Genomic DNA, 25542 nt, shown 5'->3' with positions numbered 1-25542 from the left:
CGATGAAATCAAACCAGAACGAAGCAGAGTCAGTGTCAAGGACGTTGACTTCTTAAAAAACAATTAAAAATATGTTAATAGATCGGAGCCGACGAATAAATTACGTAGCGGATGGGAAAATATTTTTAAAAATCCTGTGAATGACGAGGGAAAATAAAAACGGTCATTTTTGCGAAAAATGATTTCATAATGAGTCTTTTCGTTTTAGAAAAATCTATAGGTATGAAATTTAATATAACCGTTCAAAAATTAAATTACTCCAATTAATAATTCTCTTCTTCTTATGTTTACGTTTGTTTCGTTGGTAGGTAATTAGGTATATTTTCGAATGGGGAAAGTATTTCAAGGGAGCGTATCGATGTTTCATGTAATTATTCATGCAATACCATGACTTTGTTAATTATCGTCATCAAGTACCTACACCTTATTACAGTATAGTGACATTTTCACGAGTTTTTTAATAACGATGGTCAAAAACTACGAGATGACTTTCCGCCTAAAAGTAGGCAACTTCTTAAACACACCTGCATAAATATTCATCAACCAATTATAATTAAATCAAATAACCAGTTAATCCTCTTCTCATCATCAAATCTTCGTTGAAAATCGAAATCCATCTTAAAATTTAACCACCGCCGGTGAAATCACGAATAGCGTGTATTTGGCGAGAAAGTAAAAACCTCTAATCTCATGAAATATATCTCGAGAGAAATTAACTTTAAAAATTTTTCGAACTACCTATAAATAAAAAAGTACTCGGATCAAATAAATAAACAGTATATTATCCGAATAATTTGTGGAACAGAAAACTTTAAAGATTAAAGATGATAATCAAACACGAGTAGAGAATTATACATATAAAACATGATAACCATCTATTACAAAGTAAATAAAATTACGAAAAATTACAAAATTGTTAATGTCCAATAATAAAGAAAGAAAAAATACAACTCGAGAAGGAGAAAAAAAATGAAAAATAACTTTTAAAAAAAGCATCAAGCTCTTCTACACTAAGCGATTTTTAAGCTGTAAACTAAATTTACGTAGCTTAAAATTTTAAAATTACAATAAAATAAACGAATATGTATAATTTCAGGTTGTTTCTCACATGAAAAATTGAGCAAAAAAATATTAGCCGCGAGTAACGAATAAAACTTTGGACAATAACAATATAAAAAGATGGATCAGCGTAGCAGAAAATTGTCCTTTTAAGAAATATAAGTCCTGATGACGTCGGTAATCTCGCGTCTACAAACCGGACAACTTTTATTTTCCGACGTCTGTTGCAGTTTGACTGCGCAAATGAAACACGTACACATGTGTCCACATTTATACAACACCGCATTCACAGTTCTCTCCATACAAATAGAACATTTATTCCGATTATCAGTGACTGGAGGGAGCTGAAATTATGAAAGAAAAATTAATATCAGGTTCAGAACATATGTGCCATGTGGTATTTGTTCGTTCACATTTAGTCGTACACTCGTACTTACCCCAGAGTTACATCCTTCAGATGGAACGTCCATCACTGCTCTAGAATTTGAAGAACGAGAAGTTTGACAGTCAAACAATTCTTCATTTCGGATTCCGCTTCTTCGTAAAGATGGGAATATCTGTAATAAATCAGCAGAAAAAACATATTAGATCACAGTTTTTTTTTTTTTAGAAAAGCAATTACAATAAAAGAACGAAAATTACTTCATAGCCTAATTCATCTTCAGCTTCTCTAATCTGACGTCTAGCTTCTTCTATATCATTTTCAGCCAATTGTAAATCTAATCTTAAAACGTTTCGTTCGTTATCGTTCAAATTGTACAAGGACGGTGATTGCAGATCTCCAACTGCTTTATCCAATTCATTAGTAGCCTTCCAAAGCTGACCCTGGTTTTTAGATACTTCGTCCTTGATTTTTTGGATTTCTTCTCGAATATCTTGCAGCTTCCGTCGAGCAACGGTTAAATCATCAGTGGCATCATAAACGTTATCCTTTAAATCGTTGATAGAACGTTGCTGAAAATTAGATTAAAAATAATAAATACGAGTATATCAAAATATAACAGGGAAAATTGTAGCCAAGTTTCATCAAGTCCGAAAAAGAGATCAAAAGCTACATCAAAGCTTTACTTATGGTACTTTAAGCAATTTTCTCAACTTTGCAGAAATTAATCTCGATGAACCTTATCTCATATTTCATGACTCACCAATCCGTGTAAATCCTGTCGTCTACGATTCCTCCAACGTGTTTCTCGATGACATATGCAGTTACGACGCGGTTTCTGTACAACAATTCGGATAAGAATACATTTTATAATCCAGAAAATCGAATAAATGACTATACTCACGTCGTTCCTACGCCCATTAGCTACAATAGTAACATTAACGTCGTTCCTGGTATCATTTGCGGCTCTGGTAACAGTTACTCGACCATTCAGTATAGTGAATTCGGTCACCGATTGCGATGACATAGTCTGTAAAGAACAAACAGTATATCGTTAATGTTAGCAATAAGATTAGGTTTTCAAAATAACCAGACATAGATTTCAACGCTGAAAGTAGGTAGAAAACGTAATAACGTGGAATCTCGACGTGTAATTTGGGTCATGAAAGTCTCGCAGAAGAACTCAAGAACTTCTGTGTTAGAGCTTCGCTTTCTGAAACCGAACTCGTATATCATCAAGTATCGGTCTTCTATCATTCAAGATGAACCATGCAAGCATTTAAATTAATTCGTAGGTTGAAATTTAGAACAGAAACGAAACGTAATACTTACATTACTGTTGCTGTGCCAGTGCACATTTGGAATGCTTCCGCTGAATTGGAAATTCATTTAATGTTGACTTACTAGATACAATTAACAGAATAGAACACACCTTCAAGGTGTTGAAAATATTTTTAAAAGATTAATTATAACTTAAAACCGATTAAAATTGATATTTCTTCTTCTTTTCCATGTAATGTATTGAATTTGATGTATTGTGTTTCACTTTCATTATCAATAAGATGAAAACAATGTTGCCAACTGTTGCCATGATTGCCAATTTTGAAAATTAAAAAGTTGGGTAATTACGGTAAAAACCGATGGTTTTTCATAAACCCTCGGTACATTTAAAAAAAATTGAAAAAATTAAAACTCGAAATTTTCAAAAATTCCAAAATTTTTTTTTTTATGTCCTCCTGTTAATTGTCAATTTAATTCTGTTCAACTCTGCGGCTGGAAAGTATCTACAGCGACAGCGATATTACATAATTATCTGGAATGAATTCCGCGGTTCCGAATCCGATCATGAACCTGATGAATCATGATTCATTTTTACAAATTCAAAAATCAAATTCATGAGACTTCAACAGCTGAAAAACTTAAAGAAAGTACCATCGAGCCATTCGAGTCGAAAAAAACTTCACTAATCAGTTAATCACCATTAAAAAAAAATCAAAATTGAATAGATCACAAATTCTCTACAATAACTAACCTTTATTACTTCGTAAAGTTTTCAACTCATACTATACAAAATCTTAAATAATTCATGCATAATTTTTAACGAAACAATTCGCATGTAACTCAACATTATTATGGACGATTACTATCATTAAATGAGATGATTCAAAAAATGACTAACAATATATTCTTTACGAAATCAGCCAAAACAATCATTATTAGTATTAGATAAGTATTTAAAAAAAAAAAAAAAAAAAAAAAAAGGAAGCTATTGATTACAATGAATATAAGAATATAACAGTTTAAACTGGCAGAAAATTTACACAACTTAACTTAAAATTTGTACTGAAGGTAATTAAGTGGGGGAAAAAAATACATCTGATTACGATTTGTACGCCCTTATAATATCCCTTATAACAGCTCTACACATTGGACACTGACCACGGCTATTTCTGTTACGATACAATTTAAAAGCGCATTGATAACACATGCACATGTGACCACATTTATATAACACTGCGTTGATTGGTTTTTCCATACAAACGGAACACAGATCTGCATCCTTAAAAAAAAAAAAAAAAAACAAGAAATTATCCACCATTCATATCGTTTACGAAATTTCAATGTAGGTAAGGAAATTATAAAACATACAGGATTATTATTGTTAGGTTCTTGATTCGAAGATACTTCTCCATTCGAGGAACTTGTTTGATCGGAATTCACATTATTTTGTGTGGCATTTCTGGAACGTAATTTGGCAGCCTGAAAAAAAAATACCAAAATTAGTTCGAACTGATAAAAAAAAAATATGCCACTGCTTATCATGAAAAATATGTAAAACGTACTTCCGTATCATCTCCCTCTAAATCATCTTCAGCATAGCGAATGTTACGTCGCGCATCTTCGACTTCTCGTCTCAAAGCCTGTAAATCTCGTCTAGTTTCGTTTCTTTCGTATTCATTCATTTGCATGGTTTGATTTTGCAAGGAATTTGAAACTCTATCGACTTCGAGGATTATATTCTGGAGGCCATGGGTCGATATTAAGACATCGTTTTTCGAATCTTCTAGTCCTTTTCGCGCTTCTTGTAAGTCGATTCGAGCATTTTCCATCTCATCAAAACCTTTACGGATTTTGTTTCGAAGACGTCTGATGGTACGATGCTGTAATTTAAAAATTTTTGTAAATTTTACAACTTTAAAATGATCTTGAAAGTACACGATTACTTTTCTCTTACAATTTCACTAAGCTTGGATCTTGCTCGAAACCTGCGATTGGGTTCACGTAGGTTCATCGGCTGTCTTTGATTCTGAAATTGAAAACAATTGAATTAAAACGTGTCAACGCAAAGATATAATATAAAGATAAAATATATCTCAAAATAATATTTGAAAAAATAGATATAAATAAATGAAATTATAAATTCGATGCAAACAACACAACACAGTTTCACTCGCGAATTTATAAATATCACAAATTCACTGTTATGAAGAATGTCAAATAAAAAGAAAACGCGATTATAGGAAAAAAAGGAAACATATATAATAAACGAACACTCTTAAGCCCCAAAAATTGACGAATCGTTCTAGGTTGTCTTATAGGTAGGTAGTGAAAAAAATTCGTATGAGCTGAAGATCTGATCAACGATCAGGCGCACTGATGTTAATGACTTGCACTTAATCGGCATCGGTTTTGATCAGATCTGCGAGTAATTTTGAAGATAGGTACATTTAGAACAGCATTATTCAAAGGCTGCCATTCACAAATATCTTTCCGGAAATCCAAAAAAGCGAAGAATGCCGTGTTTGTAACACTATGGTTATATTTTTGTTCTTCTTAATGGATAATTTCGATGAATCTTCAATACAGGATCCGAAAAGTAAAAAATACTCGTAAAATGGAATTTTTTATATTATGAATCGTTGCAAATACCAAGGACGTAATAACTGTAATGCAGCAAATACCTGAAAAATTCAAATTGTCTTCGTTTTTTGCGATCACAGCCATCGTAAGACCGCGTAAAATTGGTACTATATTCTTCGTTAAAATCCTGCGCGTAAACCAAACGTAGAAATTCAATTCAATTAAAGTCGATACAAGATACAAACCAATGCACTGTTTTGAGCCGTTAACGCATATTTCCGTAGTCCATTGATGTTCAGGTCAGGATGAAAATATCGTGAACACGCTCAAAAAATTATCCTTTAGTAGGTACTTTATTATTTATAATTACACCGCACAGCCAAATTCTGCGTTTTCCTCGTATCTGATGTTGAAAAATTTATCTAAATTCAGCTATATAGATGACTGAATTTGTATATACTTCTTTGAAGATTTTTTTTTAATTTTCATTTTTCCACAATACAGATGCGAATTATCAACCCAGCATTGTGCATGCGCGTATTTCCATGGTTTATATTGCAAAGTAGAGGTGCAGTTAAACAGGTAGGTAGGTAGGTATATCCTAATTGCTTGGAAATAGTATTAACTGTACACTACCACTTACCTATGTAAAATACAAACATAATATTGAAATCATACAAACATGAAAGATCTTACTAACGTTCATCCGATGGTGATTGAAAGGCCCCATATTTCCAATATGTGGAAATGGAATATTTTGTGCCAAGGCTAAATCATCCATTACGTTACGCATTACCTATAAAAATTCGAAATGGAAAACAACATCAATACGTAATTTTGAACTATGCTATTTTACTTAATGAAGAGTGGAAAATTTCATGACGTAACCTACATTATTGTTTGCTGGAGGATTGCTCCAATTTCTTCCAATAGAAAAACGAAAATTTCTATTACCAAAGACTTCCATTTTCGCGAGTACGAAAGTAATTTCAATCAATCGAACTTGTTTTTACACCACTGTAGAGCAAATTTGAGAAATGTTTGAAAAGTACACGACTTAACTTCTTTTAATCAAGAGCAATATATACGAGAATCAATCAAATTCACATTCACGAAGTACGACGTAACTTGTCCTCCTTTTGCTTTGCTTTGTTTCTGTACGAGTGATAATACGTTTCAAATTTTGAATCCCAAAGTACGAAACTGTTTAAGGTATGGGAAGTATTTAAAATCATATGGCTATGAATGACGTCACTTGACGTTCAATGACCAAACGAAAACAAATAATTGTTTATTTTATTGATCGTCAATTCGTCATGTCGTCAATAAATTTGTCATCAGGGCTGCGATTATGAACTTTCGTTACAGTTAACGAATTCGTTAACTATTCGTTAACTTAACGAGAGATATTTTCTCACGTAAACTTAACATGGCTTAACGAAAAGTTAACGAAAGGTCACAGAAAAAATATGCGAGTTAACGAATTCGTTAACTGTAACGAAAGTTCATAATCGCAGCCCTAATCAGTTAACGTAATTTTTTTGGCCATGATCATTGATCATCGACCTTTTATAATGAAAGGTTGATGGCCATCGACCTTTTATAATAAAAGGTTGATGGCCATGATGGAATTTGGAAATGGAATTGATGGAAAAGGTTGAAGTTAGGTTAAAGAACTGTTTTTTTTTTTTTTTTTAGATTGAATCTGAGAATTCTGAGAATTTTCTCGTTTGTTGCAAAATGCAAATTGTGATTTTGCAACAAAGTTCTGATGAATGAAACATTCAGAATTAGGTAGTTAATGTCGCAAGCTTTGGTCTGACTCCTGATCATAATTCTTCCATGGTCCCATTTCCATTTGGAACCAATTCGATGCAACCACCGAAGTTGTGGAACGTAGATGTGGCTATTCTGAAATTCCAAGGATGAGAATCATGAACACGATGATTTACCTACAGCTTTTCTCTCTTTCTCACTTGAATTGACGAAAAAACATTTCTTGGTACTGGAGAAATGGTTGTTTTGAAAATTTCAAAACTCCGTTTTTACAAAATGGAGGTTAGAAAATGAAAAATTGAGCTTGAGCACACATTTCCTAAATGCTTTGTGTAAATTTAATTAAATCATCTTTGAAAATTTTTTCGAATTGATCGGATAAGTAGGTATAGGTAACTATAGTAGGTAGCATTCATGCATGCTGCTTTCGCTGAAAGAAGATTTAATTTCAGAAATTTAGATAACTAATCATTTTTTATTATAATTGGATTTTAATCATCGACATATATTATATTTTTTTTTTTTGCAAAGTAGGTAGATAATGTGCTTAAGTATGCCTTTCAATACGAACAAGACAAAAAAGCTTGATAGATTTTAATGGGTACATACTTGGTTTGTTCTATAGCCTACAGGAAATGAATTTTTCGAGATCGATCGATCATGCAGTTGCCCACGGTTAAAAACCTGATAAATAATCAAAAGCTAAACAATCAGAAATTGCAATCAACTCGCTGGGCAGTGCTTATTTCGGTAGTTGGCACTACAGAAAACCGATAAGAAATACTTTCTTTGATCATGTATTCATGTACGAAGGTATCATACTTTGTATTTTCAATTTATTATCATTTTTATTTTTTGAAAATAATTAAACAACATGTGTAACTAATTAAGCAGGTATGTGCTTTGAATAGTAAAAAATTTTCGAGTCATAATCGTTATCGTGTCCACTCTGAGTTACCTATGAATTATAAACGTTGACATTGTATCGCAATCATATTATTTATTACATGTTAACTTATGACGATAGTGAAATAATTTATCTAATCATCTGTATTGCTCATATGTAGTGAAGTCTACAATGAGGTATTGATAACCTCTGAAGAAAAAATTTATACACACGTGAGAAAATTTATCAGTGTGATGTATTACTCAATACTAACACGTTCTAAAAGTAATCTGATCGAGATAAAATTGTCTGTATTAGTTCAGTTTTGTAATGTGCAAGTTACAAGTAGGTACTGTAACTAAATCTATAGGTATTCGAATGGAAATGTTATCATTTTTATCAACCTCCTAGAGTACAGTTATTCGTTCGAAATTTAGTTTAAAAAAATAAAAAAACATGCGAGTGATCCGTTCAAAGGAATCATTTCTATCTCGACTTCGTTTGGTAAGTAACTTTATAAAATATTGACACTTTCTCGTATACGTAGGTACTATGTATGTATGTAGCTATAATATTCTGACCTACCTAACTTGGAATACTCGTCGTACAGGCATGGTTAGGTTCTAAAATGGCTGTAAACCGATGAAATAGGTACCTACACATTTATACTTGGATACAGCCGTTTTAGAAGATGACAAATGCCTGTGTTGAGTGCTCCAAGTTGGCCAAAAGTTCGGACTAGAGTACCGTGTTGGGACAAAACATCGTAGTTGAATTTTAAAAACATGCCTATTTACCTGTGTACTCAAATACATTAGCTTAACCTCGAACTTTTATTACAGATTTTGCTCAGTTTCATTATCGTTTCTCCAGCTTTAATTCCTGGCTTCACATACGGGTATGCTTCGATCGCACTGCCTCAACTGCGTTTAAATTTATCGGACGCTTCATGGTTTGGTTAGTACCTACATAAAAAATCGAAATTAATCCCAAAATTGCAATTTTTCTAACGAATTGATACATTACAGGAAGTTTTTCAATCATCGGATGTTTTTTCGGATCTCTGGCTTCTGGATACATTATTGATAAGCACGGTAGAAAAGCTTGCCTGGTGGTGAGCATCATTCCCAGCGTCATTGGTTGGTATTGCCTGTCAAGAGAATACACTCCATTTCTAGGAAACACTGGACGTTTTTTGACCGGGTTAACCAGCGGAGCAACGAGTTATGCCTCGTCGGTATATTTAGCAGAATGCATCGTAAGGCATAGGTTAAAAGTTAGAAGCAGCTTTGCAACTTGGAGTGCAGTAGCTATTACATTTGGCGTATGCGTAGTATACATTTTGGGATCGTTTTTACCATGCGAAACGGTGGCGTTGATTTTCGCCATTTTATCGCTGATTTTTGGACTTCTACTAGTAGTATTCATTCCAGAGAGTCCCATATGGTTGTATCAAAAAGGACGTATCGGTGATGCCGAATATGCAATGAAATACCTCAGACTTTATACGCTGATTTCAGAAATCGAAGAAAAGCCTAATTTAGCTGGTGATGTAGATAAATCTGCGTATGCCGACGGTGCATTAGGATTATTGCGAAGGAAAGACGTTTATAAACCGTTAATTATGACAACCACGCTGCTATGTTTTTCCATGCTGTCTGGTGGAATGGTATTGGTCACGTACATGGTAGATACAATAAAAACAAAAACTATCGATTTGGAAAGTGCATATCAGTATGCAAATCTATCCGGCGTGTTGCAATTTCTCATCTCGGCGTCGATTGCATTTATATTACCTTATACTGGAAATAGGAAACCTACTTTGTTCTCTGGATTCGGTATGGCTATTGGTATGGCTCTGATAGCAGTCACATCCTCGATCGAAAATGTAGAATATCAACGTGAAATTGATATTGCGCGTGCAATATCGGTGATATTCTGCATTAGTATGTTTAGTTTTGGATACCTAACGTTGCCAGGAGCACTCCTCGGAGAAGTTTTTCCTGTCGAAGCTCAAGGCTTAGCAAGCATACCGAGTTTATTATCGTTTTTAGTCAACTGTACCACTATCAAAGCGCATTTATGGCTGTATACCAGTCATGGAGGAGGAATTTTTTATTTTTATGCCTTCGTAAACGTCATTGGAACAATAGTGGTGTATTTCGTGATGCCAGAAACTGTTGGTAGGACTTTGGAAGAAATTAGAAATGATTTCCTCTGATGCAGTGATTGGTTGCTGGCTGATATTACCTATGTGATACCCATCATTAGAAACGAGAATTTTGTTTTTTACGATGAAAGAAACATTATGAGACTTAGACCACCACCGACCACGTGAAAGAATGCACTAACAAACACGTACCTACGGAAAAGGAAAAAAAGAAATACCTATATCAAGTATTGAATGATGTCTTATGAAACGGTAATATTCACAATAATAATAACATGTAGTGTGGGTGATTATTAAGGTGAATTTATTTACCTACTTGTAAAAAATAAAATAATTTATGATATAACTATGATCTTTTTGATGAAATGAATTTGAGAACTAAACTTGTTATTAATTTGTAGTAGGTAGCCTAATTTATGCCTGAATTAAATTTAGCTACTAGGCTAAACTAAGTTTATTATTTCTTTTATTTTGAAATTATAATTCGTTTGATTTTCAAAAAAAAATCCCTATCAATCTATCAATCAATAACACTCAACTGAATAAAAAAGTAAAAAAAAATCCATTGCGTGCCTATCGAAAACGTCACGTTTCTTCAACCAATCCAATACGCTCCTTATGTTTTCTTACGAACCGCTGAGGAGCGCTACCTTGAATATTTTCAAGCTTTGTTATTTTAAAGAGCAAACAAAAATCAGCTGACGACGATGGGTATATTGAATTTATGACCTTCGTGTTCATAAAATCTTCCATAAGATCAAGTATTTGGATAGCAGATAAACCGTAGGCATTTAGTATTTACCTTGAAGTGAACAACTTTTCTATTTTCATGCTGAGAATGATTTATCTTGTTTGCCATCACAGAAATACGTGAACTATGCTGCTGCAAACTGCGACAGTTTCAGCTGATATGTCTAACGTCTTGCCTAACTAGATCATGTTAGGAATAGGTACACCACTTTATCGTTATTCAAGCACTTGAATTTGAAATAAAAACATCAGAAATAAAAATATATCAGTCACGTGTATTTTTAAAATTAAAAATTCAACGATTACCTATCGATAATGACCATTTTGAATATTTTAATAAAAATTTACAAATGTTACTGATTTCCATTCAGCTAGGTACTGATAGTACCACCCACTGACTAAAAATATTGACTAGAAAACATACAATATTATTTTTCGAAGAAATTTTTAAATACCTATTCTATTTACATCATAATTATAACACATAAATTTCATTAAATCAACGAGTTGATAAATTCGCTACGAATGCGATCCGCAAATCGTTGAAGAAGACATTGAAACACTTTGGTAAACATTAATGTGATCACGATGATGAGTGTAGCATGAATTTGTGTAATTTTTAGAAACACGAGGATCCATACAGTTCCAAGTAGACGGTCTATATTGTCTTTCCTGGTTGACATTTTTTGGTACATCGTTTAAAGTTAAAGACGGTAATCTGCTTCTGCTCTCTAATCCTTGATGGTAACTCATCGTTGTCATTGAATCAATGCTTCTGAAAATTTAATTAAAATAGGTATTAGAAATTTATCGCCGAAAATCAACAGATAAGTTTTCGATTAAAACGAGACTTTTATGAAGTAAGTACCTACCTTCTAGAATTATTTAAATCAAATCCAGCTTCTCGATCCGATGATGTGTTATTTAGTTTAGGATTGACTAGTTGAATAGCTGTTGAATTTCCATACACGTCGATCATAGCCCATAATTTGGTAGTGACATCAACGCCATCGAAAAGTACTTCTTTGGTGCGTTCATTAACGCCATAAGAAACAACGCCAGCTTCATTAACGTAAAAATATAAAATTGAGTTTTTCCTTATGTATTCTTCGTTCACTTGTTTGGCCCAAAATCTTTTACGATCGTTTAAACCTATAAGAAAATATTTGATGTTAGCCTAGCTAGATCGATATACCTAATATGGATATCAAAAATAAGGATTGTGTATAGATAACTAGATATTTTGTATGCCAATACTCGTACATACCTGGACAAGCATATTTTGGTAAATTTTTCAAAGTAGCCGGATTAACGTTTGTAAAACCAAACCTAATGGCTCCTTTCCAATTATCAGATACGTCGACTAGTTTAATACAGATCTGCAACACAAATAACACATCAGCTTGATTAGTCAATCAATTCGTAGCATATGATATTTCATTTTTTTTTTCAAAGTGCTAGGAAAATAGGTGCTTACTTTTTCTTCCACCATTACTGGTCTATTGGTGAAGGTGATCCCATGACAGAAACTATTCTCGCGAATGGCCAACATCCTGTCATTGGCTAGCTTTATATTTTTGCCTTTGGTGAAATGGAATTTCAATGCAGGTAAATTATGGCTAAGTTCATCAGATCGAGACTTGGATTTCAGAGCTGAAATAAAAATATAAAATGATAAAAATCCATCTACTTCATTGCTGAGATTACATGATGGGTGAGCTTATGTATAGGTATACGAGATGATAATATAGGCTTAGTATATCTGCGTCTGGTTTTGATAAAAATGTACCGGAAACAAGGTAGGCGTTTTAAGTGTACCGATAAAATAAAAAAATGCAAATGAAACCAAACAATACTTCCGGCCAGGAAATCGAGGGGTTGGTAATGGTAACACGCGAAAGGAAGTGCCTACCCTCTTTCTTTGATTGAAGCGGCCTGAATTTCGGAACCCTATCATCTGTTGATACTGTGATAAGGAAATCTTTTCAAGTAGGTTAGGCAGACACTTAGAAATAAAGATCTGTATATCCTTTCTGTCTTTATGGGTATTTGAAAAAAACATTATATTCATCGAACGACCACATTAATTTTTTTTTAAATTTTATTTACTTAAAATGGGCATCATTTTTTTATTTATTTAGATAAGTAGGTAAGGATATCATTGATACCAAGCCTAATAATTTTGGCAAGTAGGCCTACACAAACATCATCACTTACTGAAATTTTTATTTAAAAAAAAAAAACAAATCATCTACCTACACCTAATTTTTTTAAAAAAATGTTAGGCTCAAATACCTACCAAAAAAATATTACTTGAATGTTTACAAAACATAAAAATTCACTACCATCTCAAGCTACATATACACAAAATGTAAAAAATGTAAATAAAAATATCAACTCACCAGAACTGACTCTTTTCTTGAATTTTCTCAATCCCTTCATCTTACTACTGATAGGTCCCAAAACAGAAGTAAGAAAGTTGGACTTATTACACTTTCCGTTATGACTAGAGTATTGGTTATGGATTAATCTTTCTTCGTAGTGTGATTCACAAACATTACCGATTACACCCATGGTTAAGAAAAATAATATTTAAATGGAAAAAAATAAAGAAAAAACTTCAACGAAATTGAAAAATAAAATAAAATACGAGTAAAAACGTTCTTGAAACTATCGAACTATATAAACACGTTATTAAAAATGAGCGAACTCACGAAAAGAAATTCAGTTTGATCATGAACGACCAGCACCGTCGAGATATCGAAATGATACTGAAGACTTGAGTCGTTCCTATACCCAGATAGCTCGGCTAAATCTGACACCTTTGACAGCTGGCGCGTGCCTTCGAAAGGTAAATGGTACCGATGTCGAAGAACACCCCACTCCATGTGTTTAGGGATTCCGGCATATGATAGAACATCTGGCATAAGCACGAACAACAGCCACCCCTCTTTGAAGGGTAGTTTTTGGTACCTAGATATATCTTCTGTATAAAAATACCTACACAGACAGAGGTACCCGGGTAAATAATGTACGTAGATTTAGGTACATGTATGTACGTATACAGTACAATAGGTATGGGTGGCTGAATAAAATTTCATTAAAGGGGGAGGGTAATATTTTACGGACATGTGGTACAGAGTTGGTCTTTTCTATCCGGAAGTAAAAATATATCACCCATCCTTGTTCCTTAATGTACGGATGTGCATGTAACAAGCCAACTGCAATTACCTATATGATAAGTAATGTAACCAAGAAGCATACCTACGAGTACATTATTTCATCTTAGAAACAGAAAAATTTAAACATTATTTTAGTTACTCTTCAAATGTCTAAAAATTGATACGTTTTCAGGGTTTTCCAGCAAAAATAGGATTTAAAATAGAACTGATTATCATTTTTTTTTATATATAGAAAAAAAACAAAAAACGCAAACAACTTGGAAAATTTGAAAATTAAGTAACCTTAAGTAGACTGGCTATCTTTTTTTTGAAAAATGAAAAGATTTTTAAAAATAAGTAAGGTTAAAAAATTGATGATTATTAAAATAAAATTTATTACCTACCTACCTAGTAAAAAAAAACTTGAAAATTTGAATAGAAAGATGAAAAAACTTCATAAATAAAACGAAATCTTAAATCAGTGCTTGAAAAAACATTTCAAAAAGAAAATTGAAAACTTGAAACATTTTTTAAAAGGTTACAAAACTGGAAAAAAAGTAGGTAAATTTTCTGTTTTTTCATTTTCTCTATTTTTAAATTTTAATCGATGGTTTGTAACTAAATTAATACTCAAACAAAACAGTTTCTTCATCTTCATAATTCCTATTTGAGAAAATTACAAAAAATAAAAAAAAAAGTAAAATGAAAAAAAAATCAGAAAGCAAACATACCTAATGCTGATTCTGAAAACAACAAGATCTCTTCTTTTATTTTTAAAAACGAAGATGAAAATAAATAATCATGTTTTCCAATTTCCAGCAAACGCTGAAAACTCTGCAGAATAATTTTCTATGCAAATGTCAAAACTGTCAAAAGCATTTTTCGAATTCTCATTCAAAGACATATTTATCCATGATAAAACATTGCACTTTTTAGAAAAAAAATAAAACGTCAAGCCCTTTAAACTTTCCTTAATTTTTAATTTTGAAAATCAGGATGTTGAATTAAAATCAAAAAACATATCACAAAATGTAAGTACCTAGGTACCTGGTGTATTGTACCCTACCTAGCTACCTTATTTACCAACTTCCTCAGTACTATTTTTAGATACATCCGTAGGTGCGATAATGGAAAATGAATGGACGGGAGGGGTGGGCAATGGATATTTGTACAGTTATCCTTACCACAGTACAGTCTTTTTACGACGCCAGTAATCTGTTGCCTGTTGCGTTTCTCTATTCCCTTCGTACTTCAAACCATCATTGCTGCGCAATGGCAGCCATGAGGTAAGAAGTAAAATTTATGTATACCAGCTGTAAGTCGCGTGCCCTCATACTCAGAAACAGCTGTTTGCCATCTACCACACCTGCCTATAGTACGAGATCTCACTCTGTTTGCCTTTTTAGCTAAGCTTTTTTCACGTCTGTCTATTTCAAAAGCGACTCGGCCTCTCGCCGTTCTTTTTACCAACATTCGTGATTCAACCGAGATAATGGGTATAGGTATTATTTGCAAAAAAGAAAAAAAAAAGATTAGATAACTGGAAGTGATACGAAGCGAAAGTGGGAGTTGGCAGTATCCGCAGGGATTCGAATCTCTCCTTATGTGATAAAAATGGTACATGGAAAAGAACAAAAAGGGCGAAACAGAACATGGTTTATCACTGAAGGATGCCTAGATGATTTTTATGGGGGCGTAGAGATGGGTCCGAGTCACGTTGACTTCAGATTATTCACAGATGAGACGAAAATTCGCATCTGTTCGTGAGATAATTTGTTAAAATTTTCATGATATGATAAAAATGTAAAAAAAAAAAAATATGTACCCTATCAGCCCATCTGTCTAATCTTTTGAATCGCCGTTTTCTTCATTTCTCGCTTAATTTGATGAAAATCATTGAAATACTTTTCATAAGAGAATTTTTTTCCTTCTCATAAAATTTTCTGAAAATTGGTGAGTTCAAAAATCCCATCGACGATGGAGACTCCAAAACGGATCAAAATTGTCACCCATCGATTTAGAAGGCATCAGTTTGATCAAATTTTGAATTTTTTTCATGAAAAATGAGTCAGAAAATTTTAATTTTTTTAAATTCCCCAAAAATTTGAAAATTCGAGAAATGAAATTCAGCATTTGAAATTAAGTATCTCATATTCTGGCTACCGAAGCCAGAAGCTTGTTCAATTCTGAAGATACTTGAAGATAGACTATTTCATCATGAAAAAATTGTTTGTCCATCTTGAAAAGTTACAAAGAATTTGATGTTCAAAATGAAAAAAAAATTGTGGACTCGTAATTTTTTTGAGTATAATTTTCAATTGTTTGTGATTTTTTTTATCTTGAAGATGATTTTTTTTTATTCATCTTCCAAATGTTGAGGCAAGATTCGTCTTTGAGAATTTTGAAAAAGTAGCCCATTCAGTTTTTAAATTATCAATCAAGAAAACTTGACTTGGCAAATAACATTCCCATTTCCTAGAATACACAATCATCGTAGTAGCACAAAAACAAAACGCACAAATTGCAATATAAAAATTTAATATTACGAAGAAATTCATTGGTCAATTACATGTCATAAATTACAGACACGATACTGAGTCTACAGTGGGTTGTCATCTTCATCTTCAAAGAAAAAAAAAACAAGATGGTCATATTTCATAATATACACATACAGAGACAACTTACGAATGACTATTATTGACTAGAAAACATAAAAAATATCTCTATACCTATACACGAGCGTCGAAAAATCCACCTCTTTATATTAAATTCCTCTTTACACTCATCTCTATCAAATAGGATAACCTGCCTACAAATGTCTAGAAACACATTTCACAGAAAGTAAGTATTACACGAGCATTTACACATATAAAAAAATAATAAACAGGAGGGATGATGAGGGAAGAAACAAATCGAACGTTTTAACGAAATAAGAAGAAAACAAAAAATCCTACCAACATAACAAACACAGAAGATAATAATAGTTCCGCGAAGATACAAAGTACATACAAAATATACCGCTATAATAATCGTACAAATAAAACGAACGACGAAGAGCAAATATAATACAACCGAGCAAAAAAAAATACTTGTCTTTGCATAACAAATCGTACAAAATAATAATAATATTTCAGTTCTATGTAAAAGAGGGAAAAAAAACAAAACAGTCAATGGTAATAGTAATTCGGCGGAATAATTCGTCACGATTTATACGTCCTAATGACATCTTTGATGACAGCTCTACAAATAGGACAATGTCCGTCTCCTTTACCACGCCATAGCTCTAGAGCGCAACTGAAACACATACACATGTGTCCGCAACTGTACAACACGGCGTCGACCGGCTTCTCGTAACATACTGTACATTCGCTTATTCTCGGATTACTAGAATATCCGCGAGTTTTAGTTTTAGCCCATTCGTGTAAACAGTGCTCCCTGTTACGTCCATTGTCAGCGACCGAAGTATCGGCTACGAATTCACGCTGTAAAAAAATTTCGCAATTAGTGAACCAAATCGCGAGAATAAAAATAAATTGGCGATATAGATAGGTAGATACCTGTTTGATAGGTCGAACATTGGCATAATCCGCAACCATCTGAGGTGTAGGCAATCGATGATGATGCGAAGTCTGAGCGGAAATGATCAAGTCGCTGGAACCGACGTTAATTCCGATCTCGTTTTGAACGCCGGAATGATGATTTTGGAATATTATGTTCATCGGTTCCATACTACATCCTACGTCCGGTTTATCACAGCATTTAACCACCAGCATGACCGGTACGTTACGTACAGCTTGATCAGGCCCTGCTGACGGTACCAAGGCACTAGACGAATGAGCTGGCGATGCTGCAATCGTATCGATTGTCGAATTAGGCCAGCTTGGAGTACTAGATACCGGACGCTGAGCAATCGTACAAGATGATACTGGACCTTTGGAGGAAAAATAATTTAATAATTCGAGTTTTTATGCATGTGATAGGAATATATGGTTCAATTGTTCAACTTACGATTATTATCAACTAGAACGCCGGTGAAAGCTCGAATTTTTGTAGTCGAACCAACTACGTCAAAAAGCCACCAGAATGGAATGGTGTTATCGATACAGAATATTCTGACTTGTCGGTCTTTATTCTTTTTCATGGTTACGTCACCTAGAAAAATGATCGAGGTTAGAAAATCACGTATTATTGAATTGAACTATACTTGGAGTAAGTATATTTACACAATACGACCCAAAAGTCTTGTGAGCTCCCTTTTTTAGTATTAGGATCAAATTTTGAAAATAAGTTTTCCAAAAGGAAGGTAAAAATTTTTTTCTCTGTAATTTTTTCCAATTTTCATTCAAATTGACATTTCCTGGCGATTCTATTGTTTATATCTCCGAATGAAGGAAAGAGGGAGGGAGGGAGGTATTGAGAATCGAAATTTCAAAAAAAATAAATAAATAAATAAATAAAAATGGCTTATCAAAAAAACTATGAACCATGCATACATAATTTCATTGAATTTATTCTTTAAAGGAGCCATTTTTTGACAGTTAAATTCAAAGTAATTTCGACTTATCACGCGATTTTCGGGTCATACTGTACTCAAGATACAATATTTACTCCGAATACGATGATTTTTATAGACTATAAACGCCTTCGCGTTCAACTTACCATTTCTGGAAACCGAGAAAATAAGTTCGTCTCCTTTCATTAACGATATTCCTACATTCTTGTGAGTCACACTGTGACCTCCGATGGTATCTATCAAATTATCCGAATTTTCCGGCAACCGATGAGGCGAAATTTTCGCAGGATCTACGCTCGTAGCACCAATAGTTAGGCAACCCGCAAAACTAGTATTTGTTTCCAAAATCTACAACAAATATTACGTACAATTTTAGAAATACGTCAACAAATAAAATAAAATCAAGGGTTATTCTACTCGTATTTTCCAATCTTACCTGAACAATTAAAAATTCGTCTTTTTTAATCGGCGGCGAAGAAAATACGTAACCGAAGCTGGAGAAATTTTCGATACGCGAGGCGATAAAACGATCGTTACTTAATCGGGTCCCGATTCCGTGAGTGCTGTAAATTAAAATTCATAATCGATTAAAATCGTGAATGAACATGTGCACCGTTTCTCTGAAAGTATTCAGCAAGAACGTGATGATGAAAGGCATAGAAAGGGTAAGTCAGAGATTACGAAGGATTGTAAAATGTAAGGGCGGTTTTGTTCGAATGACCAATTCCCAACGGAGCTGGGTGCGATAATGAATCTGACAACCCCGTTAGTCTTACTCTCCCTGTCTTTTACCCTTCAACGATGATTTTTTCTGGCAACCATTTGGGTCATGAAAATCATAAAAATTAAGTATCTAGACCGTTATTTCAGTCGTAAAATGTGTCTCTTATTAAATGATAACCAGAATGTAATTTTTGAAACATTTTTGAAAAAGGAAAAATTAAGTTTGAAAATTTTTCAAATCTTCGATTGCATTTTTCAAATTTTTCAAATTCACAATTTTGATAGCTTTCCTTGAAAAAAAAATCAGATTAGAATCGAAGTCGACGAATTTCAAAATTGGTTCCTCTGTTTCTCTTTTTTCTCATCCTCATCTTTCCTTTCATCAATCGACAAAAAATTCCAATGTTCACATAATCACTAATCTACTCACTCGTGAAACTGTAACGGATCCAGCTTCAAGCTCTGGTGAACTTTCACATGATCACGATTCGAAGTTCTAGCGCAATTTTTCGATAAACGATGAGGATCTTCTCTAATATTAGAAGTGGATGGTCTATACGTGACATTATCCTGATGCCTGTATTGGTTAATAACTTCTGGTTTTTCATGAACGGTCAACGATTCCATACCACTTTCCAACCCTTGGTAACAAATAGCGTCCGTATTTCTGTAATCAAAACCCAAACGTACACATTTAGCAATCATTAAAGCACATACAGAAGTCTAAAGAAGAGGACAGAATAAACGATGATATTGTTTCGCTCATCTTATACACGGTTATTTACCTTTTCAAGTGACATAAATCAAATCCGGCTTCTTGATCCGGCGTCATGTTGTTCAATTTATGATTAACCAATTCGATAGTCTTCGAGTTACCGTAAACGTCGATCATAGCCCATAATTTGTTACTGGTATCGACGCCGGTGAAGAACACTTCTTTGGAACGTTCATTAATACCGTAATGTACGACGCCGCTTTTTGTCACGTAAAAATACAAGATGGCGTCTTTTTCGGCATATTTTTCATTCACAGCTTTAGCCCAAAAACCAACTCGGTCGGTAAGATCTACGCAGATGTGAGAAAATTCCACATTAGATGACAAACTCGAAAATGAGAAAATCGATTTCCTGATGACTGAGAAGGAATTCGCTACCAACCTGGACAAGCGTATTTTGGTAAATCTTTCAAAGTAGCCGGATCTACGTTAGTGAATCCGAATCTAATTACACCGCTCCAATCATCACATTTTTCGACTAGTTTGATATATACCTGCGAACAACAAAAAAGGGCAAAAAATCAATACGTTGTCGATCGTGTAATCCATCTCTGATTCTACCTACTATACAATCGTACATAAACAATTTGTTGTTCTATTAATCGTAACAAAAAATTTGCATTAAGGTACTCGAATTTGCTATATAACCCGTATAAATGCACAACATATAAATGGTCACTCTTGGTACTTGACTTGTACATTCGCAATATGGTCATTGCAGGTGGGTAGTTTATAACCAGACCCTAGAGATGATTTCGTAGGTTGACGTCGCCCTACGCACCCTGTAGATTAGTATTTTTTTTCCTCTCCCTCTGCCTCTCTCCCGTGTTCCAAAGCTCAGGCTACTTCTCTAATAACCTGTGATGATTATCATACACTCATAGCTCGGTTAGGTATATAGGTATACTAAAGAAGCAGTCGCCTACATTTTTCGACACACACACGTATTCTTATATCGAATATGATTCCAACGAAAGTGAAATTTAGGTGTTCGACTGCCCCGACGACATTATCGCCATCGTGTATTTAAAACGTTTGTACCTACAGTACTACACTTGTGCATTACATGTAGGTACATGTACATACACAAACAAGAGACAGTATGTACCCAAGTTTTATGCCTACCTACATAAATGACGGCCATCGTATTCCGGCCACTGCCCGCGCCCCCTCATCGCCCTCTGCCTATGTACACTTTATTCATTGGCGGTAGCCGGAAATTAGATTCCGTACTTTCGCCCAACTTGTTGTATAGGCCTACGTAACGTTTATACGAACTCATATATACTCATTATGTGTACTTTTCACCGTTATATACGCGTATCATCGACATGCTGGCATTGTTATATACGTAAGTATTTTTCATACCTACGTATTCCATATGGTTGGCAAGTCAGGTAGGTAGGTATACACGTTTTAAACGTGTTGCGAACTCGATGGAAAAATTTTGACAGTTTATGCTTCCAGAGACGAACTAATTACACCTACTTATATAATGTGTAAAACACCCATCTTCGTTTGAAAGCTGATCTTAAAACAGTGTATTTATCAAACGACTGTCATACTGTAGAATTTGAGTAATGCCAGTTACAGCAACTACTGCACCCAATATATGGGGTTTCTGGCACGAGCCTAACCTGGTGATCAAAGGGGCAAGAGTACATGGATTTTTGAAAATTCAATTTTTTCATCATCATTCCTGGCATAACATTTCAAAGTAAATGAACATATTGTTCTCTTACAAAATAATCCATCTCTGAAATTGAAGGCGGTATAGACCAATAAATTTTTCTCCAGGGTGTCCCAAAATTGCTACGAAGGGCTTATAAAGAGTAGGGTTCTATATTTTACCACTGCCTCAGTTTCAATCAAAATTAATGCGCTTTGGAGAGGGTAAAGATGCATCTTTTGGCTTTCATTTGAGACCAATACCAAGTCTCTAGCGTTTATGAAAGTTGTGTTTTTGTGTTTTTAATCATAGGTGTTCCAGTTTAATTCCGTCCAATGAAGTACTTCGCGTATCACCCAATTTTTTAAATTTGATGGTAAAACCCCAACTGAAATTCATCCACAATTGACCCAGAAGATGTATGGATGTAAGGTTACCCGTGTTCAACACATGCGTAAGTGGTGGTCTTTAGTCGGTGAAAGGGCCACTCGCCACAAAGTTGACAGACAAGGAAGCTCTTAGGTCACTGCCTGCCTTGGGTTGATAGATGCACTTGTGCTAAAATGGTCAGAAAGAATCTCAGAATCACTGTAACTGATTTGGGGAGGGGGGTGATTTACTGGTGGTTAGACGTGTTATTCACAGTTATTCGCCACATACCGGGGAATAAATGGCAATATTAAAAGTTGTGGGCCCTAAGTGTTGCACACTAATTTTTAGAAGGAAGTATCATAAAACTTACACCAAGATGTGACAAAATGTAGTTTTTGAAAATATATTAGTTTTGCAGGCTTGTAGGACTGCTCGGGTTTTGCAGTCGCTCCAAAATCAAGGTCTTTGTTTGGAGCTTTCAAACGGTCCAGCCCAGTCTGTTGGTCATGCTCAATGTTGATAGAGGTTATCAGTTTGGTTATTTTTTAAACGATTTTTCATATTATCTTGTTTGCTTAGGTTTTTGGCCTCAAGTTTTTTTTTCAGTGCGGGTCAGTTCAGCCTGGTCATGACCTAGAATTTTTATACCAGTCATTTGTCGCAAGGCTTGCAAACCGAAACCTAAACTGAAACCAAAACCTCCAAAAATCGATTAAAATTGCTCAAAACCGAAACCAGGAGCATTATTTTCCCACAACTAAAACCAAAACCAAAACCAAAAGTGTTATTTTCTCAAAGTCAAAACTGAAACCAAGAGTGTACTGATTGAAAACTGAATTGGTTTTGGTTTTGGAATTTTTCAGGTAATTAGCCCAATTAATACTGCATTTTTGGTAAAAATAAAGTAAAAACTGGTGCTAAAGGTGAAAAAACTAAAGCTGACAAATTTGGTTTACTTGGCACTGCCAAAGTGCCGCTTTCTAGTCACATACACAAAGTATTATAAAAGTGATCACTTTCGTGGCCTTCTTCCCTCTAAAAAGTAGGGTACTACAAACCAGGTATGTCAGACGGCCATTTTGTTCCTGGTTTGACGAACTTAGCATTGCAGTATACGGGAATTCGGCAAACTTTAACCGCGTATATCTTCAAAACCGTGCACTTTTACAACTTTTTCATAATAACATCTTTGAAAGAGAATTGAACGAGCTTTCCAATGGTATGCTACATGTATCAATTGAAGTACATTTTATTTTTTTGAATTTCAGTCATTTTTCAGCACTTCATATTCGGATTAAAAATAGTTTGAAATTGTGTGAAATTCACAGCATGTGCTCTAATTCAATGATTACTTTCATTCTATGCCAGAAATTCCGTCATAAACACCTTGAATTGAAAAACAACAATTTTTGAAAGTGAGGAACAAAATGGGAGTCTGGCATACCCGGGTTACAGTACCTTATAAAATCAGTTTTACTAAATCAAAGTCCAAAAATGTTACAAATTAATTTACTTTTTCAACTATAACACTGATCAGTGATTAGCTCAGGGTCTCTAAACAACCAGGCTAGCTCCAAAGTGCTCGTGTAGAATTGTAGATGTCACCAGTAAACAAGTGGGAAACTATTAGTGGAAGCTCAAAAATAAATTTCCATGAGATATGTAATCAACGCGATAGAGTCAATACCAACATAAAGGATGTTAGCCCAAATACCCAATTCAGCATAAGGCATAAGAGTACGCATTGATTTGTACTTGATGCCAAGAGCAGTATTGTAATACGACTCAATGATGATGTCGTTACTTTAATGCTGAATCTGTGTATGCCCATTAAAAAAACTGTCTTTTTGCCTCATTGATAAGACTCTGGGATGCCCTGAATTGGAAAATTTGCATCTGGGTGCAGTAGAAGTGCACCACATGGTTGAGATCCCATTTCATTTTCAACAATAAAGAGGAGGGGAACAGGTAAAAAAATCTAGCCAAATTTCAGTCTCCTAAAACGATATCGTTTCGTATCTTAGATTAACTTTTTTGAAACTTTTTCACCTCTCTCAACTCCCTCCTAAAAATTTGGACATCTGCCAATTTCAAATCAAGGTCATCCCTGCTCAAACCTCTTCAATCCAACGTCAAACCAAGTTCACATACTAAATGAGCGAATTTCGTTCAAATGCCTTCAGCTGAGATGGTCATATATTTTGATGGGGGAAAAAATAGGTAGGTAGGTAATAACAAATAGGCACCTATAGGTTATGGAAAAAAAATCAGACAAGAACAGATTGAGGGATTACTGACTATACTGAAGCTTATGAAATCAGTTCAGTTCCCCCAAAATTTTTAGCTAGGTAGCTTTTTCATAATGTGTTCAAAATGAGCATCTTGATCACACAGATCACCTTCAACAATTCCTTTTGATATCTTGAAACGTTCTACTGTATCCTCATTCAAAGTCTCACCTCTCTAATTCGAATCTCTTTCTTAAGTCGACTCTTGAAGCTCCACAGCCTGAGAGAAGATTTGCTTTCACTCCAATCGCTGCTGAGGACAGATGAAACTATACTTACAATCGGTCTGATATCCAGTACATTGGACCAGAAAGTCTCGAGCTAGGAATAAGATTCCTTTGATAACAGAAAGGGAACAAAATGAAGTAATTGAGTCAAAATTTGAAAATCATCAACATAAAAGAACTCACTTCATACCTACTAAGCATCGACAAACCATGAGAAAAAAAAAGTCAACTTGAAACCCATCTTATTATTCATACAAGCTACGTCGTCATCATCATCAAGACCACCTAACGTCAAAGTCTCAAGAGTCAGGTCGACAACAACGATTATGTACGTACGAGTACGACACAAGAATCGAAAACCATTCTCGCCCAAAGGACAGCATTTTCATCATTAATCATGATTGTCATCATACCCGACACAATACCACTACCACCGGAAGACCAAGCTCGTGCTAAAAAGACCAACCAAACTCATCTCGAACATGAACCTGTACTTGAACGCATCGTCGCCGAAGTTCGAAACGTGACCAAAACGGCTTTTAAAAAAACACACTATACTATAGACATCGACGTGCTACAAAAATTGTGTATACGCGAGTAAAAAAAAATCCACATTCAAAACACACGCATGCATCATTGTAGAGACCGGATAAGTGCTCCTGCTCCTGGATTCCAGACGCACTACCAGAGATAGGAGACGATAAAAAAGACATCAAAATAACACCATCAATACCCGTACATGGTAAAGCACACGCTACAAAACATCGCCTAGATGTAATCGAATGGAAAAGAGAGTTGGAAAAAAAAAGAAGAAAAATGAAGATGTTTAATGGCTTTTGTAAAAATTCACACAAGGGATTGTAAAAATGTACCGGAGAATTCTCTTCTCTTAATAGAGTAAAGAAAACGAGAAAAAAAAGACAATGGAAT

The 25542-nt window shown here is 34.3% G+C and overlaps 5 protein-coding genes across 9 annotated transcripts in view; 1 reads left to right on the top strand and 4 right to left on the bottom strand.

The window, feature by feature from the left end:
* Positions 1-761: 761 nt before the first annotated feature.
* Positions 762-3006, bottom strand: LOC135842861 (baculoviral IAP repeat-containing protein 3-like). Its single transcript, XM_065360529.1, has 6 exons — positions 2774-3006; positions 2346-2471; positions 2205-2279; positions 1702-2013; positions 1497-1616; positions 762-1403 (listed from the first exon to the last, which is right to left on the bottom strand). Exons 1-6 carry the CDS (start codon positions 2828-2830, stop codon positions 1209-1211), a joined length of 885 nt encoding a protein of 294 aa, XP_065216601.1. The 5' UTR covers positions 2831-3006; the 3' UTR covers positions 762-1208.
* A 449-nt stretch (positions 3007-3455) lies between these two features.
* Positions 3456-6470, bottom strand: LOC135842862 (E3 ubiquitin-protein ligase cblA-like). Its single transcript, XM_065360530.1, has 6 exons — positions 6195-6470; positions 6003-6098; positions 4677-4748; positions 4285-4602; positions 4091-4201; positions 3456-4001 (listed from the first exon to the last, which is right to left on the bottom strand). Exons 1-6 carry the CDS (start codon positions 6267-6269, stop codon positions 3822-3824), a joined length of 852 nt encoding a protein of 283 aa, XP_065216602.1. The 5' UTR covers positions 6270-6470; the 3' UTR covers positions 3456-3821.
* A 1760-nt stretch (positions 6471-8230) lies between these two features.
* On the top strand, positions 8231-10582 carry LOC135842856 (uncharacterized). The gene is made up of 3 exons (XM_065360523.1): positions 8231-8468; positions 8807-8921; positions 8993-10582. Exons 1-3 carry the CDS (start codon positions 8421-8423, stop codon positions 10183-10185), a joined length of 1356 nt encoding a protein of 451 aa, XP_065216595.1. The 5' UTR covers positions 8231-8420; the 3' UTR covers positions 10186-10582.
* A 557-nt stretch (positions 10583-11139) lies between these two features.
* On the bottom strand, positions 11140-13757 carry LOC135842860 (protein neuralized-like). Its single transcript, XM_065360528.1, has 5 exons — positions 13287-13757; positions 12362-12537; positions 12152-12263; positions 11757-12036; positions 11140-11659 (listed from the first exon to the last, which is right to left on the bottom strand). The coding sequence occupies exons 1-5, from the start codon at positions 13456-13458 to the stop codon at positions 11404-11406; spliced, it is 996 nt and encodes a 331-aa protein (XP_065216600.1). The 5' UTR covers positions 13459-13757; the 3' UTR covers positions 11140-11403.
* A 2809-nt stretch (positions 13758-16566) lies between these two features.
* Positions 16567-25542, bottom strand: part of neur (E3 ubiquitin-protein ligase neur) — a 44051-nt gene continuing 35075 nt past the window's right edge. For all 5 annotated transcript variants that reach the window (XM_065360520.1, XM_065360518.1, XM_065360521.1 and 2 more), the window contains exons 3-10: positions 20439-20550; positions 20067-20346; positions 19712-19948; positions 18995-19121; positions 18705-18906; positions 18054-18197; positions 17603-17976; positions 16567-17527 (exon numbers count right to left, since the gene is read on the bottom strand). In XM_065360520.1, the coding sequence (XP_065216592.1) occupies positions 17246-17527; positions 17603-17976; positions 18054-18197; positions 18705-18906; positions 18995-19121; positions 19712-19948; positions 20067-20346; positions 20439-20550 (1758 nt within the window). In that variant the 3' untranslated portion in view covers positions 16567-17245. The remainder of the gene's footprint in view (positions 17528-17602; positions 17977-18053; positions 18198-18704; positions 18907-18994; positions 19122-19711; positions 19949-20066; positions 20347-20438; positions 20551-25542) is intronic.

This window comes from Planococcus citri, chromosome 4 (assembly GCF_950023065.1).
Source record: "Planococcus citri chromosome 4, ihPlaCitr1.1, whole genome shotgun sequence".
NCBI classification, from domain to species: Eukaryota; Metazoa; Arthropoda; class Insecta; order Hemiptera; family Pseudococcidae; genus Planococcus; species Planococcus citri.
The sequence above is the reverse complement of the archived record's forward strand: the minus strand, read 5'-3'. Positions and strand labels throughout refer to the sequence as shown.

What these genes read in the sequence shown, in the direction of transcription:
- LOC135842861 (XM_065360529.1), bottom strand. Translation starts at nt 2,830, where the DNA reads ATGAATTTCCAATTCAGCGGAAGCATTCCAAATGTGCACTGGCACAGC. An exon ending in ACTGGCACAGCAACAGTAAT is followed by an intron (nt 2,472 to 2,773) that starts GTAAGTATTACG and finishes TGTTCTTTACAG; the next exon opens with ACTATGTCATCGCAATCGGT. An exon ending in GACAGGATTTACACGGATTG is followed by an intron (nt 2,014 to 2,204) that starts GTGAGTCATGAA and finishes TCTAATTTTCAG; the next exon opens with CAACGTTCTATCAACGATTT.
- LOC135842862 (XM_065360530.1), bottom strand. Translation starts at nt 6,269, where the DNA reads ATGGAAGTCTTTGGTAATAGAAATTTTCGTTTTTCTATTGGAAGAAAT. An exon ending in TCAATCACCATCGGATGAAC is followed by an intron (nt 4,749 to 6,002) that starts GTTAGTAAGATC and finishes TTTCAATTTCAG; the next exon opens with AATCAAAGACAGCCGATGAA. An exon ending in TAGAGGGAGATGATACGGAA is followed by an intron (nt 4,202 to 4,284) that starts GTACGTTTTACA and finishes TTTTTTTTTCAG; the next exon opens with GCTGCCAAATTACGTTCCAG.
- LOC135842856 (XM_065360523.1), top strand. Translation starts at nt 8,421, where the DNA reads ATGCGAGTGATCCGTTCAAAGGAATCATTTCTATCTCGACTTCGTTTG. An exon ending in TTCTATCTCGACTTCGTTTG is followed by an intron (nt 8,469 to 8,806) that starts GTAAGTAACTTT and finishes CTTTTATTACAG; the next exon opens with ATTTTGCTCAGTTTCATTAT. An exon ending in ATCGGACGCTTCATGGTTTG is followed by an intron (nt 8,922 to 8,992) that starts GTTAGTACCTAC and finishes GATACATTACAG; the next exon opens with GAAGTTTTTCAATCATCGGA.
- LOC135842860 (XM_065360528.1), bottom strand. Translation starts at nt 13,458, where the DNA reads ATGGGTGTAATCGGTAATGTTTGTGAATCACACTACGAAGAAAGATTA. An exon ending in ACCAAAATATGCTTGTCCAG is followed by an intron (nt 12,037 to 12,151) that starts GTATGTACGAGT and finishes ATTTTCTTATAG; the next exon opens with GTTTAAACGATCGTAAAAGA. An exon ending in GATTTAAATAATTCTAGAAG is followed by an intron (nt 11,660 to 11,756) that starts GTAGGTACTTAC and finishes TTAAATTTTCAG; the next exon opens with AAGCATTGATTCAATGACAA.